This window comes from Solanum stenotomum, chromosome 5 (genome assembly GCF_019186545.1).
Source record: "Solanum stenotomum isolate F172 chromosome 5, ASM1918654v1, whole genome shotgun sequence".
Classification (NCBI taxonomy): domain Eukaryota; kingdom Viridiplantae; phylum Streptophyta; class Magnoliopsida; order Solanales; family Solanaceae; genus Solanum; species Solanum stenotomum.
This window is the reverse complement of record NC_064286.1, coordinates 4,844,240-4,863,288: the sequence shown is the minus strand read 5'-3', so window position 1 is coordinate 4,863,288 and position 19,049 is coordinate 4,844,240. Positions and strand designations below refer to the sequence as shown.

The following is a 19,049-nucleotide window of genomic DNA, read 5'->3' as shown; positions in this document are numbered from 1 at the left end:
ATCCCATGTCAATGCATCAAGACCATTAAGAATTGGTCTTGGAATTTCTTATGTAGTTTTCTTCGAGTTTTTTGAGACTTCATTATGAATTTACTTACCAGAGTATTGAAACTTCAAATAATATGTTTATTGAGCCAGTTCTCTTAAACCTAATTAATGGTAGATATATAGATAAATATTGTCTTACTAATATAGAAGACAAACTCCTTCAGACTTAAAGAAAAAAAATGTGATTAATATAACAACCCTTATAAAATTGGGATTTTTTTTACAACATTAGGAAAATCAATAAGTTCATAAGGTTTAAGAGAGAAAATTTAAACGATAATAATTATTAGCGCTTAATTAAGAATACCAATTGAAGTCAAGATTTGTCTAAATAAAATCTGTTGCACGACGTAAAACTTTAATTCATACTTCAAATGATTAAAAAAAACTTTATTAGGTTGGTTGTTTACACAAAATCAAAATTATTATTCCCTTTCAATGGAAACTAATGCTCACTTATATGACTAAATAAAGTAGACAACATGAGGTTATATCATTTAATTGTTCTTGACTTTTGAAGTTACTTTCTCCATCTATATATGTTGATCACCAAGGAATTTTATCTCATAAATTTAGTTCTATATATAGCACATATTTTTGTCTTATTTTTTTTATCAAGTGTTTTGTGTATGTATTAAGATCTTGAATTATTTGAATTTGCGCCGCGTAAATTCCATATAAGGAGAAAATGTTCCCTAACAAGATAGTTGAAATAACTTGTCAATATTAAGTCAATTGAGAATTTAAGAAAAATATTTTGCTCGCATAAGCAGTTAGGTCAATTTTAAAACATTTTCAGATGATGTTTGATATCAGTATTGGGACTCATAAATTCATTTTAGGAAGCCCTACATTGGGGGGAGGGGGTAAAACATTGTCTAACAAAGACAACTTTATATCAAAAGAAACTTAAACCTAAGACTCTTGATTCAGGATGAAAGAGTAGTTATCATTCCACTAAAACTTTGGTTGTCAAGTCAAATTGAGTTGAAGAAAATTTGAGGGAAGTTGAAATATGCAAAAATAACATTGACTACTTCTTTTACTATATAACAACACTTACTTCACTATTTAAAGTTTGACCATACATCTTCATTCTCTAAAATATTTTTTAAAAATAAAAATAAAATAAAATCTGAGCTTTCAAAAGTTTGATCAAACATACTATAATAAATATACCACAAATTTGCCTCAATCCATACACCATGTATATCTAGTCTGGAATGTTATCCCAAAAGTAAAAAAATTTAGTATTTATATCCCATGCCAATGCATCAAGATCATCGGGAATTGAACCTGGAATCTCATATTTTGAGAGTGGTATAGAGTACCACTTATCTCCCATTTGATCATTACCCTTTGCATCTTCTTTTTTGTCCTCCCTCTCGTAGCCAGTCCAAGTCCAATCCATTGATGAATTAAACTTCAAATCCTTCTTTACAATCTTTCTTATGATTGTTTTTGTTCCTGGTTTTCTAGGGATTGACATAAAAGCTATCTCTAAAAGCTCAATAATAGCTTCTTTCTTTTTTGTCAGCTTTTTACGTAATTTTCTTTGAGGTTTTAGAGACTTCATCATGAATATATTGAACAAAATATTAAACTTTTGATTAATATGATTATTGAGCGAGTGGTCTTGCACTTTTATATGTACTATAATCCTAATAATTAGATGGAGAAAGATTATCTCATTATTAAAATTTATAAGCCAAAATCCTTTTGACTTAGAAAAAGTAAATGCAATAATTTCTTTTGTTTCTTTTTTTGAATATGACAATTCTTGTAAAATCAGGAAAGAAAATATTACAATATAAGAAAATAAATAAATCTATGATAGTTAAAAGAGAAAATTTAAACTATAATAATTGTTAGTTAATAACATTAAGAATTGAGTTAAAGAATTCTCTAAATAAAATGTGTACATGACGTAAAACTTTAATTTATACTTTAAATGACTAAAAGAGAACTTACTCAGTTTGCTTGTTTTACACCAAAAATAAAATAATTCCTTTAAATGGAAATTAAAGTTCATTTATATTGACTAGGGATGGATGTTTGATATTCGATTTGATATTTTTAAGGGTCGATTTTGATAATTCTAAAATCGATAATTAATTAGAGGAATTTTCACATATAGCCTCTCAAAAATAACTTAATTATGTTTTATAGCTATAGTTTGCTAATTACGATTCGTAGCTACATGTTAGAAGGAGGCGAGCAAGATTGGGAGAGAGAGGAGAGAGGCGAGTGAGAGAGGGCAGAGAGTGAGAGAGGCGAATTGTATATGTATATATGTCGAATTATGTATGTATATCTGTGAAATAGTTGCATTTATGTAGCTGGTATATATATGCATTTGCATATCTGGCAAGCGAGTTTGGGAGAGGGAGGAGAGATGCGAGCGAGATCGAGAGAGGGTGGAGAGAGGTTAGAGAGTGGAGAGAGGTGAACTGTAAATATATCTCTGTCAGATAATAGTATATGTATAATATGTATTTGATAATTTGTATATTATGTATATTTAACTCTGGATTATTGTCCCACAAATTAAAAACAATAATATATTTAAATTTATTCCATGGCAATGCATCAAGACCATTAAGAATAGGTCTTGGAATTTCTTATGTAGTTTTCTTCGAGGTTTTTGAGACTTCATTATGAATTTACTTAGCAGAGTATTAAAACTTTAACTAATATGTTTATTGAGCAAGTTCTCTTAAACCATTCTTATAAATATGATAATCCTAATTAATGGTAGATATAGATAGATAAAGATTGTCTTACTAATATAGAAGACGGACTCCTTCATACTTAAAAAAAAATGGAGGATTTTTTTAATATAACAACCCTTATAAATTTGGGATTATTTTTACAACATTAGGAAAATAAATTCATAATGTTTAAGAGAGAAAATTTAAAAGATAATAATTGTTAGTCCTTAATTAAGAAACCAATTGAAGTCAAGATTTGTCTAAATAAAATGTGTGCACGACGTAAAACTTTAATTCATACTTCAAATGATTAAAATAATTTTATTTAGGTTTGTTGTTTACACAAAATCAAAATTATTATTCCCTTTCAATGGAAACTAATGCTCACTTATATGACTAAATAAAGTAGACAACATGGGGTGGTTATATAATTTTTTTGTTATATTATTATGATCTGACTTTTCACTGTAATTAATGAATAATTTTTATTTTTTTGGAATAGATAATTGTGCACGCTCCAGACCAAATAGAGGAACCCCTAATAAAAAATGTTCGAATCTCAGCGTGAGTGGGGTGACAAATAGAGCATTTTTTCTTCTTTTGGGATAACTTTTCAGGTGTAATTATGCCCAAATTTTAATTCAACATGATATCAGAGTCAGATTTATAATCCATTGAATCGATATTGCATTTCCAGACTGCGTTGGGGGTTGTGAATATACTCATTGTCCATGATTATACTCACTCCATATTGGACAATTCGGATAAAGAATGTTTGACTCTAAATGTGAGGGAGGGGGTGATGAATAATGAAATTTTGAGCTTCTTATAAGGCTTGAACAATCCTTAGCTTGTTCTTTCTAGCTAGTTTTTGAGATGTGAGTTAGACCTAAGACGTAATATAATATGATATCAGAGTTAGGCACAATGTAGGATCCCATGCAATTGGACAGTTCTGGAAGGTGGTGGTGGTGGTAGAAATATTCCTGATCCATGAATGTGCATGCACTGGACCGGACAATGAAAGCTCGGATAAAGAATGTTTGGACTCGGGCATTGTGGGGGCGATACTGAGGATGAATGGAATGTCCCACATGGATGGATGAATGAAATCCTCGACTGCTTAAAAGGTTTGGACCATCATCAACCCTTTAAGCTAGCTTTAAAGGGTGACTTAGGCCCAATACTTAATTTAACAGATGTGTAACATTAAAAATCTGCAAATGAAAATGTATTTGACTTTAATCCCATATGAAAATTTGAACATTTACGCCATCAACATGAGACAACAAAATTTAGTAACAATCATTTTCTTTTATTTTAGGGAAAAAAGTCTTAAATATATCCGAACTTTGATCGAAATTGCTGTAACAATATCAAACTTTGGAAATGACCTTTTACCCCTCTGCACTATTTAATAGTGTTTTTTAAAGGTATAAATGTGCCCACATGAACATCATAAATATTGCATCATTATAAATAGTAATGTGTCCACATGGATATATATACCTTTAAAATACATGATTAAATAATGCATGGGGTAAAAGGTCCTTCATAAAGTTTGGTATCGTAACAACAATTTCGGTCAAAGTTGAAATATTTTTCAGACCCTTTTCCCGTTATTTTAAATTGAGTCAGGATAAAAAATAACAATTTTACATTTACAAAATAGGAGTAATCAACCTTCCCATACCTCATATATAAACTTAACCTTGCTTAAATTCGAGTGTTCAAAATAAAGAAATTTAATTCAATGATTTAAGATTTTTTTTTTTTAACATAGGATCATTTAATTGTTCTTGACTGTTGAAGTTACTTTCTCCATCTATATATGTTGATCACCAAGGAATTTTATCTCATAAATTTAGTTCTATTTATAGCACTTTTTTTTTTATCAAGTGTTTTGTATATGTATTAAGATCTTGAATTATTTGAATTTGCGCTGCATAAATTTCATACAAGGAGAAAATGTTCCCTAACAAGATAGTTGAAATAACTTATCAATATTAAGTCATTGGGAATTTAAGAAAATTATTTTGGCTTGCATAAGCAGTTAAGTCAATTTTAAAACATTTTCACATGATGTTTGATATTGGGACTCAAAAATTCATTTTAGGAAGCCTCACATTGTGTGTGGGGGTAGAACGTTGCCTAACAAAGACAATTCCATACTGAAGAAAACTTGTACTCGAGACTCCTGTTTCAAAATGAAGGAGTACTTACCATTCCAATGCAAATCGATTGTTAAGTCAAATTGAGTTTAAGAAAAAATTGAGGGAAGTTGAAATTTGCAAAAATAACATTGACAACTTCTTCTACTATATAACAATAACAACACTTCTTTTGACCATACATCTTCATTCACTAAATATTTTAAAAAAATAAAATCTAACCTTTTAAAAGTTTGATCAAACAGACTATAATAAATATGTCACAAATTTGCCTCAATCCATACACCATGTATATCTGAGTCCGGAGCCAAAAAGGAAAAAGAAATTGTCAAAAATTCCAAAAGGGCACATCAAATTTTTTTAAACCAAAAGGGCAAAATCGCTCCTGATGAAGCGATTTTCCTCTGACACAATGACAAAGCAGCGATTTTGTAAAATTTTTTATTTTTTTAATTAAAAATCGCTGCTACAGCAGCGATTTTAAATCATAATTTTTTTTCCTTACACATCGTTGCAGGGGCAGCGTTTTTCATGCCTAGTGCTATTATTTTCATGCCTATTGTTAATTATTAATAATATAAAAATGATAAACAAGACGAACATTATACTCAATAAAATTGTTGAAGCATGAGGAAAATTGAATTATATATCATAAATAATAATAAAAGAATATTAAATTCTACTGTTGTCGTACGATTTTCAGGAGCGATTTTCTTCTGACAAAAGTTGTCGTACAATTTTCAGGAGCGATTTTCTTCTGACAAATGTTGTCGTACGCTAAAAAAAATAATAATCGCTGCTAAGATCACTGCCTTATCAGCGATTTTCTCAAAAAAAAAAAAAATCTTTTTTTCTTGATTTTGGTTAAGAATTTAATTTTTTTTTAAAAAAACATTTAATATTCTTTTATTATTATTTATGATATATAATTCAATTTTCCTCATGCTTCAACAATTTTATTGAGCATACTCTCCGTCTTGTTTATCATTTTTATATTATTAATAATTAACAATAGGCATGAAAAACGCTGCCCCTGCAGCAAGGTGTAAGGAAAAAAAAGTTTTGATTTAAAATCGCTGCCACAACAGCGATTTTTAATAAAAAAAATATAAAAAACTTTCTTTTACAAAATCGCTTTCCCTAGCAGCAATTTTTAATACAAAAAAAATAATTTATTTTACAAAATCGCTGATAGGGCAGCGATTTTGTCATTGTGTGAGAGGGAAATCGCTTCGTCAGGAGCGATTTTGCCCGTTTGATTTTTAAAAAATTTGATGTACTCTTTTGGAATTTTTGACAATTTTTTTTGCACTTTTGGCTCCTGACTCATGTATATCTAGTCTGGAATGTTATCCCAAAAGTAAAAAATGATAGTATTTATATCCCATGCCAATGCATCAAGATCATCAGGAATTGAACCTGGAATCTCATATTCTGAGAGTGGTATAGAGTACCACTTATCACCCATTTGATCATTACCCTTTGCATCTTCTTTTCTGTCCTCCCTCTTACAGCCAGTCCAACTCATTGATGAATCAAACTTCAGATCCTTCTTCACAATCTTTTTTATGATTGTTTTTGTTCTTGGTTTTCTAGGGATTGACATAAAAGCTAACTCTAAAAGCTCAATAATAGCTTCATTCTTTTTTGTTAGCTTCTTACCTAATTTTCTTTGAGGTTTCAAAGTCTTCATCATGAATATACTGAGCAAATATTAAATTTTTTATTAATATGAGTGGTCTTGCTCTTTTATATGTACTATAATCCTAATATTAGATGGAGAAAGATTATCTCATTAAAATCCTTTTGACTTAGGAAAATGTAAATGCAATTAAAAAATTTTCCTTTTTTGAATATGACAATCCTTGTAAAACCGGGAAAGAAAATATTATAATATTAGGAAAATATATAAATCTATAATACTTAAAAGAGAAAATTTAAACAATAATAATTGTTAGTTATTAACATTAAGAATTGAGTTAAAGAATTGTCTAAATGAAATGTGTTCATGACGTAAAACTTAAATTTATACTTTAAATGATTAAAAAGAGAACTTAATTAGTTTGCTTGCTTTACACAAAATTAAAATAATTCCTTTTAACGGAAAATAAAGTCCATTTATATTGACTAGAGTGGACGTTTGAAATTTAATTCGATATTTTTAAGGTTCGATTTTGATAATTCCGTAATTGATAGTTCAAAGTAGAAAAATATCAAATTTTTAAAGTTTCGCTCCGTAAATAGAACTTTAATATTGTAAATCAAACTTTGGTTCATTTATTTGATATCGCGAATTTAAAAAATATATATTTTGATAAAATATGTTCATAATTTGAACAATATTTGACATGTTACCTTTTAAAGAAATCACGTATAAAGGTTAGATCTACACTTTCAAACTCTAACATGATGAAATGTCGACATAGGTCAACCGAGACATCCAAATCACTCATTAATGTTACCCATATATATGAATTATGATAGACAATTATGTGAATTCGATATTTAGTTAGATATTTTCAAAATTTGATAATTGATAATTAAAAATAGATATCAAAAATCAAACTTTTAAAATTAAATTTGATATAACAATCAAACTTCGAGATAATAAATTGTAATTCGAAAATTTATGCCCACCCTAATAAAGTAATGATCCTCTGGAGAAATACAATAAACTAATGTTATTTTATTTTTGAAGTTATTTTATATAAGTTAAATAAAAACCTATTATTATTAAGCAGAAAATTATGGTAGACAACATGCTATATAGGTTTTTATAATATTTTATATTATTAAAATAGTCCATCTCTATAATAATATTTTATTATGATTAACGGTTAAGAAACTTTCGGAATAAATATTTTATATTATGTTATCCGTTCTTTATAATAATATTTCCACTATAGCAATTAAAACTTATTTGAAAAAATAATAGTATTATAATTTTTTTTAACTGTGTGTGTATATATATATTAAGTCATCATAATTCCAAATTAATATGATATTTAGTTTTACCTATAGCACTATAAATAATTGAGCATTTTTATTGTAATTTAATTGATTAACATGTTACTTATAAGATTTTGGTAGTATAGATACATGTATTTCGGGATAAATGAAATCAAAATTAGGTGTAATTTGTTTAAGATACATTAAATTCAAATGGATTCACATATATTTGGGATAAATAACAAAGCTCGCTTGCCTCCTTCCCTCCCATCTCTATCGCTCGCCACTCTCCTATGTATTTGGTATCCCAGATACATGCAAAACACACCAGATACAAACAGTTACATGTATCTAGTGTGATTCACATGTATCTGAGATATATGACTATCTTGCTCACCTCCTTCCTCATATCGCTCGCCTCTCTCCATATTTTAATGCATTTAATAACTATCAATTATTTACAACCCATTAATAATAGAAGCTAATTGATGATAATTCAGGTAAAAAAAATAATACAAATAACTCATAGCTTAAATATGAAACTCCCAAGAGAAAAAGAGAACCTTTAGAATTACTTTTGACTATTACCTTTTTTTTTTAAAAAAGTGTTATTTATCAAACAGTTTTCTATTTTCACGTCTTTAATGATAAAAATTAAAAGTTGGAGAATTTCATTCATTTCATCACATTATGTATAAATTTTGAACGAATCTTAGTAGTTCAATTAGTTGATTACCTAACTTTATTGTTCAGGATTTGATTTCCCTTCCTATAATTCCCTTTCTCCCATTTTCCCCAATTTATTTTCATAAAAAATCATATAAATTTCATACTCCTTTTTCTTTTTTAATGTATTTGTTCCGTTTAAAAGAGAATATTTCTTCTCTTATTCGATCTCTTTGATTCTATTTTTTTACACGACAATATGACATACTTAATACCATAAAATTATAAAGGCATTTTAATATATCTAATATATTATAATTACTTTAATTACAATATTTTAAATTTTCTTTACTTCATTAAATTTTATTTCAAATCAAAACATGATAAATAAATTAAAATTAATATTAAATTTTATATTAAATTAAAATATAATAAATAAATTAAAACGAAGAGGGCTAGAAATTATTCATTCAAGGGAGTATTCGGTCAAAAACTACAAACAAAGTGCGACTATTTCAGTAAAAAAATGTGTAAAGAAACAAAAAAGCGGTCCCAAACTGTCAAACCCAACGACCCTTTATGACTTTTTATTATGGCGGCGTTTGATCGAGAACAAGTTATATTAATTATTTTTAATAAATTATTTTATTATATGTATATGGAATAACTTATTTGATAACTCAAGTATAAATGATGGGATATATAATTATCTAATATGTTACAATTAAATATAACGTAAAATAGTTTTGCATTTTATTCGAGATAATTATAGTTTATGTCTCCTCTCACACAGGTGAGAGCCTTCAGCATATCATGGCTGACTGAGCTTTTTGGCGGCTCCAGTTTCTCTCACTTTATTCATTTCTTGATTTCATATGGATTTCAATTTCAGCAGTTACCTGTAAACGCGTTGAACAGTCAAAAAGTAGCTAAGCAACTTCCTTTTTTTGTCAAAGATCAAATTTTTATCTTTTTTTGTTTTGTTTTGCTTTGAAAAAAGTGTGGTTTTAGGCTTCAGGAGGAAGTTGTTGAAAGAATTGTGAAGATCAAGACTTTGAATTTTTTGGGGTTTTATTATTTTGAGGTTGTGAAAAAGGGTATTCTGGAATCTTGATTTTTCACTTGTGTGAAAAAGTTGGAGTCTTTTTGGGGTTTTAGCTAGTTACTCTATCCAGTTTATATGATCAAAATTTTGGGTATTTCATATAATTGTTATTTTAAAGCTCTAAAACTAGAGAGCTTTGAATTGGGATTTTGAAGGGTTGTTGTTGTGAAGATCAAGTCTTTTGAAGATTTTGGGGTTTGTCATTATTGAGGTCTGAAAAGGGTATTCTAGAATCTGGATTGAACTGAATTGTGTGGAAAAGTTGGGGTCTTTTGGGGGTTCTAGCTAAGTTTCTCCATGCTGGAATCTTGAATTCACTTGCAGTTGAATTGTGTGAAAAAGTTGAGTGTTTTGGAGTTTTAGCTAGTTCCTCTATGCAGTTTATATGATTCCAGTTTTGGGTATTTTATATGTTTCTTTTTAAAGCTCTTATACTTGAGAGTTTTGGATTGGGATTCTTAATGGTTGTTGTTCCACTGAATTATGTTTGATGATTTGGTGAATGAAAAGATTGTTTAAGCATTTGTTCGATGGTTTTCTTGGAAAAATGGTTTTTTGCTAAGCCTGGTATTGTGGGGCAGTAGCTTGAGGAAGGTCTTTGATTGGTTTGTTGAATATGGGTTGTGTTTGTGGTAAACTTTCTCGAAAGGTCAAAGATCGTCGGGATGGCCAAAAGAAGAGAGAGTTAGATAAAGGGGCATCAGCTGTGAGTTCAAAGAGAGAAAAGAGTTTTAGGGTGAAAGAGAAATCGGAGAATGGTGATATAAGTGTTGGTTCATTCGACAGGAAGCCTAATGGATCTAAAAAGGTCGGGGACAATCACTGCGAGAAGCTTGAAGTTGTCCCAAAAGCAATGGAAGGAGAGTTGATTGCTGCCGGATGGCCTTCCTCGCTTGCTGCAGTAGCCGGTGAAGCTATTAATGGTTGGATTCCACGCAAGGCTGATACTTTTGAGAAATTAGACAAGGTATAATTTTGGTGGACTTATTCTATGAAATTCGTTTTATCGATAACATTGGATATAAAACTAACCACATTTACTGTATATTCTAATAGTATGTGAGCTCATGAAAGAAGTTACTATTAGTTTTCTCATGAGTAGCACTGCTTAATTCCCTCAAATTATTTTTCCTTGAATAGTTCCATTTTGTGTGTATATATATATATATATATATATGCTCTTACCCAAGTAATAATATTGTTAAATATCCTCTTTCAATAGAATTCTAATGAATAAGAATTCACCTTGAAACTTTCATGATGCCCGACACCGCTTTNTCAAAGAGAGAAAAGAGTTTTAGGGTGAAAGAGAAATCGGAGAATGGTGATATAAGTGTTGGTTCATTCGACAGGAAGCCTAATGGATCTAAAAAGGTCGGGGACAATCACTGCGAGAAGCTTGAAGTTGTCCCAAAAGCAATGGAAGGAGAGTTGATTGCTGCCGGATGGCCTTCCTCGCTTGCTGCAGTAGCCGGTGAAGCTATTAATGGTTGGATTCCACGCAAGGCTGATACTTTTGAGAAATTAGACAAGGTATAATTTTGGTGGACTTATTCTACGAAATTCATTTTATCGATAACATTGGATATACAACTAACCACATTTACTGTATATTCTAATAGTATGTGAGCTCATGAAAGAAGTTAGTATTAGTTTTCTCATGAGTAAAACTGCTTAATTCCCTCGAATTATTTTTCCTTGAATAGTTCCATTTTGTGTATATATATATATATATATATATATATATATATATATATGCTCTTATCCAAGTAATAATATTGTTAAATATCCTCTTACAATAGAATTCTAATGAATAAGAATTCACCTTGAAACTTTCATGATCCCTGACACCGCTTTTCAAAATACAGATAGTCCTTTATTGGATGGAAAAAATCCTTCATTTATTACCTAAGCTGCTTCTGACCATTTTTATCCAACAATCAGGAAAGAGTTGTGACCATCCCTTAGGTTCTACGCGTCGTTAGACTTAACAGAGTTGAGCAAAAGAGATGCTCAACAGATTCTAAACTCGAGTTCATAAGAGAGTCAACACAACAATAACATATAGGAGAAAGGGAATGACCAAACCTGAACACTCTCTCATCAGTTGGGAAATTTTACCTGAATGGTATTTCTTTCCCGTGTCCAATAAATTATTAGGGGTTTCTTTCCGTTCTTTTAATGGTTTCAGTTCCTGACGGATTATTAACAGTACCTTGAAATGAAAATTGGATTCATGTAACAAAAGAAAGATTTCCTATTCCTTAGCCGGAAAGAGATGTGTCCACGAAAGAGGGATTAAGTGGAACAAAATTGACTTGGTGGTAGAGTTGTGGAAATGCTTGTTTCTTCCATATTTTGGACCTTAGCACCATGGAAGAATATGTTACTTCCAGACTTTGTTGTTACTTCTGGTAGGCTGTGCACTGAGTTGAATATCAATAGTCTGATCGCATGCAGATTTCATAGAATAGGGAGATAAACAGTTCCAATGAGTGAAAATAATGAAAAGCCTGTGCACTTTTTGGTGTTTTAAGTTATGGAAACTTAACTTTCCACTTTCTGGCTGAGTTCTAATCCCTTCACTGTTTGTATTTTCCTCTTTTTTCCTGAAACAAATTTAAGTCTGTTTCTTTTGTATTGGGTTGCTCTTACCTAATCATATTGACTCTAGATATCCTCTGTCCTTCTTCTGCTTCTTCATTTTTCCTAACTTCGAACCATGTGCTTTTGTCCCCTTGTTCCATATACCCATTTAGGGAGAATTATCGGGTGCCTGTTATAAATTCACCTAGTGAAGGCTTGGTGCAGATTGAAATATACTAGTTCTGTAGTTCATATGATCATGATGAGATTTTTATTCAGCTGATTCGAAAGTCATTCCATGTAGTGCATTTGCAATGCTTGTGGCATTTAATCTTTTATCCTTTATGGCCTAATTTTGTTCCCAATGTGCGCTAGTGTTGTCAATTAATAGTTTTTTGGTTGTGTAATAGCGTTTTATTCTTGCAGATTGGTCAAGGGACTTATAGTAGTGTATACAAGGCTCGTGACCTGGTTAATGATAAAGTTGTTGCGCTTAAAAGAGTAAGGTTCGAAAAAATGGATCCTGAAAGTATCAGATTTATGGCAAGGGAGATTGTTATTCTGCGAAGGCTTGATCATCCAAATATCATCAAATTGGAAGGCTTGATAGTATCAAGAACATCTTGTAGTCTGTACCTTGTATTTGAGTACATGGAACATGATCTCACTGGACTGGCAGCTCTTCCCGGTATTAAATTTACAGAGCCACAGGTGCTTTTCCACAGATTGTTTGTTGGACGTTAGTTTTATTTTTATTATGATAACTGCTTCTCTCACGCTCCATAATTCAATTTTAATAACTAGTTTCTAATCTTATTTTTTTTTTTACAGGTTAAATGTTACATGCGGCAGCTTTTAAGTGGACTTGACCATTGCCACAATCGGGGTGTTCTGCATCGGGACATCAAGGGTTCTAATCTTCTCATTGACAATCATGGAACTTTAAAGATTGCAGATTTTGGGTTGGCAAACTTTTTCGATAACCAGCAAATTGTTCCATTAACAAGCCGTGTTGTGACTCTTTGGTATCGACCACCAGAGCTCTTACTTGGAGCAAGTCATTATGGAACTGCAGTAGACTTGTGGAGTACTGGCTGCATTCTCGGAGAATTATATGTTGCCAAGCCCATAATGCCCGGTAGGACAGAGGTATATTGTTGTAACACTTCTTTTGACTTGAGCATGATTAATACTTCACTGCTGCACTTCTATTTTATGCCTCTATTTCGGGATGTCAACTGCAATTTATAAAATAAATCGTCAGTGGAAATATATTAAAGGAGAGCATGGTGGAGTCAAGTACGACAAAGGACTCTTCGATCAATTAATCAATCCGTTAACTCCGCCTGAATTTATGTGACACTACTGTGCGTTTCTGTTTTATGCCTCAATATTGGAATGATACTCCAATTCATACAATAGACAAGCTAAAAACGAGGAGGTGGAAGAGGCAAGTATGATGGGAGGACTCTCTACAGCCAATCAACCTATCGATCAACTATGCTTCAATCCTAAATGTCACTTTATGCAGATTAATATATCCTGTTTTTCTCCTTACTTATGATATTATTTGTTATCGATGATTTAACACACATGAGCTAAATTTTCATCCTTGTAGGTGGAACAACTACATAAGATCTTTAAGCTTTGTGGTTCACCAACTGAGGATTATTGGAAGAAAACAAAACTATCCTATTCAGCAGTATTTAAACCTATACAGCCTTACAAGCGGTGTATTGGTGAAAGATTTAAGGAGCTTCCTCCATCTGCCGTGGGGTTACTGGAGACATTACTTTCTATAAATCCTGCACTTAGAGGAACAGCAGTTGGGGCTCTTGAGAGTGAGGTACTTTTCTAACTCCTCCAACCCCATCCCTACTTTTTTTTTTTTTAAGATAATAGTGGTGTCCAGGCCAGCCTGTGCGTGCCGCAGGCCTCAACTAATTCCATGGGGTGCCTGTTGCCTCCCACCAACACAAGTACTAGGTGACTTGGATAAATGGAAAGACATTACCTAGTGTTTTTGCCTTTGGTAGGATTTAAACCTGAGACCTTATGGTTCCTAACCCACTTCATTGACCACTAGGCCACACCCTTGGGGTCACCCCGTCCCTACTTTCTTCCATCCAAAAGTTGGTGCTTCGAAGCCTCGTCATACAAGATCAGCAACTTCTTACTTTCCATGCTTAAAATATTTGTACTTTTTGTAACTTATTTACTTAGTTACATGTTTCATGTTGTTAATGAACCTAGTAGCTGTTGTCTTTCTGAAATTTCCTTCCAACAATTCAAACTTGGATAAACCAGTGCTACTATTTTTAACTTGTTATGACGGCTTTTCAACTAACTAGTCCAATTTTATCTCTTTTCAAACTATTATGTTAAACACTTATCTAATTTAATATGGTATGATAAATAACAATATATTCAAACTTAAGTCTTAATATCCACTCTAGTCAAATAAAGGGAGCTGTAAGTGGCCATTGATTTTCCGGAGAAAAATGTTAGTTGGAACTAACAAGACTTCAAAAGAAATGTATTGAGACCTAAAAGAACCTTTTTTTTTGTTGATAAACTGAAGTTTTATTGATGCTGTGGGGAGAAATTCCGTACACAAGAACTATTCGAAAAGTAGATAACATAACATATGTACGAATCTAAAAAAAAAAACACCCTGTAAAAAGTCTTGTTCCACATTTTCAGAATGTTTTGCCAAATTAACCACATTGTGCCAGGGTGAGAACAGGGAAAGGGGAGTCTTTATTCCAGAAGCAATATGATTCACACACTAGGAAGATGAGATTGACTAACGTTGTTGCTGTTGTTTCTTTTTTCTTTTTTTGACAAATGAGACTGACTAACCATTTTTTTGAGTTAAAAAATGCTATTGAAATTTGCATCTTGTGTACCCTTGATTTGCTTTTCACACGTTCTTTTAAGATATGATGCATAACTGTCCATTCAGAAGGACAAGGAACTGAAGTATTTACTGATTCATATTGGTTTAGTCTGAGTGAGTAATAAGACATTTTTTAAATAAATTTTATCAGCTTTCATGACTTGAACACTGAAGTTTTCTGACAAGTACTCGTGTAGTTCCAAATAGCCAGACTTTTAATGTTCTTTTAATGTGTTTGAATCATTTATCGCGCTATAATATTAGCAACAATTGTTTTTCTCACTAACACTAAGGTATGCCGTGACTCACAGTTCTTCACCACGAAGCCATTTGCTTGTGATCCTTCGAGTTTGCCAACTTACCCTCCCAGCAAGGAAATTGATGCAAAAATGCGGGAAGAGGAAGCTAGAAGGTAGATGCCTTAACCATTCCATCTTTTGTATGGCAACGTAAAACTGAATGTTTCTCATTCTCTTAGTAATAATTCTTCAATTTTGTACTGAAACTTATACACTGTGTTGGAATATGGTTAAGTGGATCATACATTAGGAAACAGAAGTGACAATTGCATATATTACATAGTGGCGTTTCCTTTCTGATTAGCATTGAATGACTCTATTTTGCTTTACAGTTCCATCATATCTTGATTATCAAACATTTGTTGACATAACGTTATATATTTCTGACTCGAAATATCCATGGATATATCGTAATAGTTTGTCTGAAATAATTGTTGCAGAGGAGGGACTACAAATGGATCAAAAGAACGTCAAGCAGTTCCAGCACGTGATGCTAATGCCAAGCTGGCTAGCTCAATGCAGGTACTTTTATGGGTGTTAATCTTTTAGTCTTCAAATTAATTTAAGTTTTCCTTTTTGTAATGCCAGAAGCCAATAAACTTCATGATTTTTCAATTTTCGCTTGGATGTCGTAATGCATTAAAAATAGAACTGTCAATTGATAAATTAGTTGTATTTTAGCAAAAGGTTGGAATTTGTCTAACTTGTCGTAGTTTGCAAAGAGCATATGATAACTCCACCCTTGATCTTAACAAAAAATTTCTAGGCGCTATATATTTGATAACTTTTGTGTCTTACTAGACTTTGGTTTCAAAATAACTCAATCTACACCCCTACAATGTATCTGTGAGTATGTTTTCTTCTATGTTGCTCAGACTCTCGAATAATGCTGCCGCAACCATGAATAATGTTGCCACACCCGTGTCAGATCCTTAAAAAATGTACTGCTTTTGAAGGATCTGACATGCACCAGCCAGCATTTTTGAAGAGTTTGAGCAACATACTTTTTTTTTTCTGTATGTTTTTCGATTTATTTGGTCTTATGATTTGCTCATTATAACAGAGGAGGCCGAGCAGTTCCAATCCTAAGAGCCAAAGTGACCGGTTCAATCCCTCGAAGGAAGCTGCTGCTCGTTTTCCAAATGATCCTCCTAAACCATCACAAGCAGTGAAAGAAACTGCGAAAGATCACATGGAGAATCTTTCAGACAGATTTTCAGCCAAAGATAACCTCGACGATCTTTCAGAGACATTTTCCCATTCAGTCCCTCTGGCTCTAGGGGTATTTGGGAAGAAATATGATGATATCTCCATTGGTCCCAACAGAGCTGACTTGTCAGACTTAGTAGCATCCAGGTCCGTTGTGTCTGGAGACAATCGAGATAAATGTGTTCAGCTACAATCAGCCCATCAAGTAGAAAGGACAGCACGGCTTCTAGACGAACAATCAAGGAAGCAGGATCAGAAGTATTTCACGCAGAACTTTGCTAGTTCTCATCATTTTGAAAGTGGAAGGACTTGTACGAAGGAGGCAAATCTGGTAAGTTCTCATAAACATGTAAATCTAAGAGTTTGAATGCATAGAGAGAACCGAGGTAACTGTGTAGTTACTACTGAAACGTCGACCTCTCAAGTATAAACAAACTTTTTTAACTCAATCAATCAATTAACAACATCTCAATTTCAAANACAATCAAGGAAGCAGGATCAGAAGTATTTCACGCAGAACTTTGCTAGTTCTCATCAATTTGAAAGTGGAAGGACTTGTACGAAGGAGGCAAATCTGGTAAGTTCTCATAAACACTTAAATCTAAGAGTTTGAATGCATAGAGAGAACCGAGGTAACTGTGTAGTTACTACTGAAACGTCGACATCTCAAGTATAAACAAACTTTTTTACTTGAGGATTTGTGGCAAAAGGTGGAGGATTTGTGGCTTAGGTCGCAGGTTCAAGCCCCACACCATGCAAACGAAGCCTGGTATTTAAGTGGAGAAGGGTAGAGGGGCGGGCCCATTATCCACCGAGTTTAGAAGGCTGTGATTGGTCCAAAGGGCGGGTCACAGACGGATTTCTCGGTTATCAAAAAAAAAAAAAAAGTCCGGAGTCAGTTCTAGTGATTCGTTGTATCAATTCCATTTCATTGCAATACTAAGTAGTTTTATCGAACTTCATTAGCTATTCAATAAGAATCTTCGTTTTTGTTCTTTGCCTCAAACCAGTACTACTTTCAAGCCCCTGTTTAATCAAACATCTCAACACAATCAAAATTGCTAGGTGATTTCTTCCTATCTGTCCTAGTCTTGGTAGACAAAGTTACCTGGTACCTATTGCTAATGGGAAGTGACAAGTATCTCGTTGAATTAGCTGAGATGCACAAAAACTGATCCAGATACCACGGTTATCAAAAACAAAACGTCAATAATAACATCCTTGTTTCCCGTTTTAATTTTGCTACATTTCCGTGGTTGTTAGTGAGAACATGTAACTCATACTAATCAATTTCTTATCACTCTCCTGTTTCTTTGTGTAGCATGACCCTTGTGACAAGGGAAACAAAATCCATTATTCTGGTTCACTATTAGTTACATCAAATAAAGTGGATCAAATGCTTAAAGATCGCGATCGTCACATTCAGGAAGCTGCTCGACGAGCAAGGCTCGAGAAGGCACGAGCAGGTCAGGCTCAGGCTCAGGCGCGAGGAATGTGAAAAACATGTAACTCTATAGTTATATATATGTATGTCTAGTTTAGGAACACGGTAGATAAGCATATATAGAGAAAGGAGAGATTTTTCTTGTAAATCATAAGTAGCTCTATGTATATTATCTTTTGAGGAATATTATATATTTATATTTCTTATAGAATAAAAGAGAAAACCAAGATTAATATGAAAACTATCAATTAGCAGCCACAAATGCAAAATATATCATTCTTTTTTGGTGTATACATTGAGTTCAGAATAGCCAAATAATTTGATTTGGTACATACACTGTTGAAACACAAGCTTTTTCCATGTGTTAGTGTTTGTAATGTTGGGTTCCTTTGAATTTAATGTTTACACCAACTCAATGAATACGATCATTGGACACATGTCTTTACATTATTAAATACATATTTATCATAGCACATTTTCTTAAGGATGAAGAAAGAAAATATTTTATTGTGGGAGAACATTACAATAAATGTTGTTTTTTGAGTTTTTGGATATTGAATTGCGATGTACAAGGCACTACAAAAGGACGCATTGTTTAAGCACTCTGTTAACTAATAATTAATTTTCAATAGCCACCTAAAAATTAGTCTAAACAAATGAGTGGTTCCTTTAGCTTATACCAACGGCAAAAGGCACTTCTATGATCCTCTAGCTTATACCCTTAGCATTATTAATTGGATAGGTTAATAACTTATCAATTTATTAATCCAACTCATTTGATCTGTCTAATATAATTCAACTTATTTGAAAGTTGGCTTGTTATATAACTCATTGACGCATGAGAGTTCTAATTAAAATATTTTAAAGATATTTTTTGTTTTATCTATAATATATAGTCATAGTAAAAAAATGATAATTATAAGGTACTTAAGTGAATTATAAAAAACAAATAAATAAACTAA

At 32.0% G+C, this 19,049-nt stretch overlaps 1 protein-coding gene across 3 annotated transcripts; it reads left to right on the top strand.

Annotated features, from left to right (window-relative positions):
* Window positions 1-9,318: 9,318 nt before the first annotated feature.
* Window positions 9,319-18,355, top strand: LOC125864704 (probable serine/threonine-protein kinase At1g09600). Of its 3 annotated transcripts, XM_049544745.1 has the most exons (10): window positions 10,256-10,378; window positions 10,944-11,183; window positions 12,663-12,947; window positions 13,068-13,385; window positions 13,855-14,082; window positions 15,447-15,547; window positions 15,875-15,956; window positions 16,498-16,899; window positions 17,140-17,220; window positions 17,965-18,354. In XM_049544745.1, exons 2-10 carry the CDS (start codon window positions 11,070-11,072, stop codon window positions 18,139-18,141), a joined length of 1,788 nt encoding a protein of 595 aa, XP_049400702.1. In that variant the 5' UTR covers window positions 10,256-10,378; window positions 10,944-11,069; the 3' UTR covers window positions 18,142-18,354. The 3 variants fall into 3 exon arrangements, with proteins under 3 accessions (XP_049400699.1, XP_049400701.1, XP_049400702.1); XM_049544742.1 differs by lacking the exon at window positions 10,944-11,183 and having other exon boundaries at window positions 9,319-10,617; XM_049544744.1 differs by lacking the exons at window positions 10,944-11,183; window positions 17,140-17,220 and having other exon boundaries at window positions 9,319-10,617; window positions 16,498-16,974; window positions 17,965-18,355.
* Window positions 18,356-19,049: the final 694 nt, after the last annotated feature.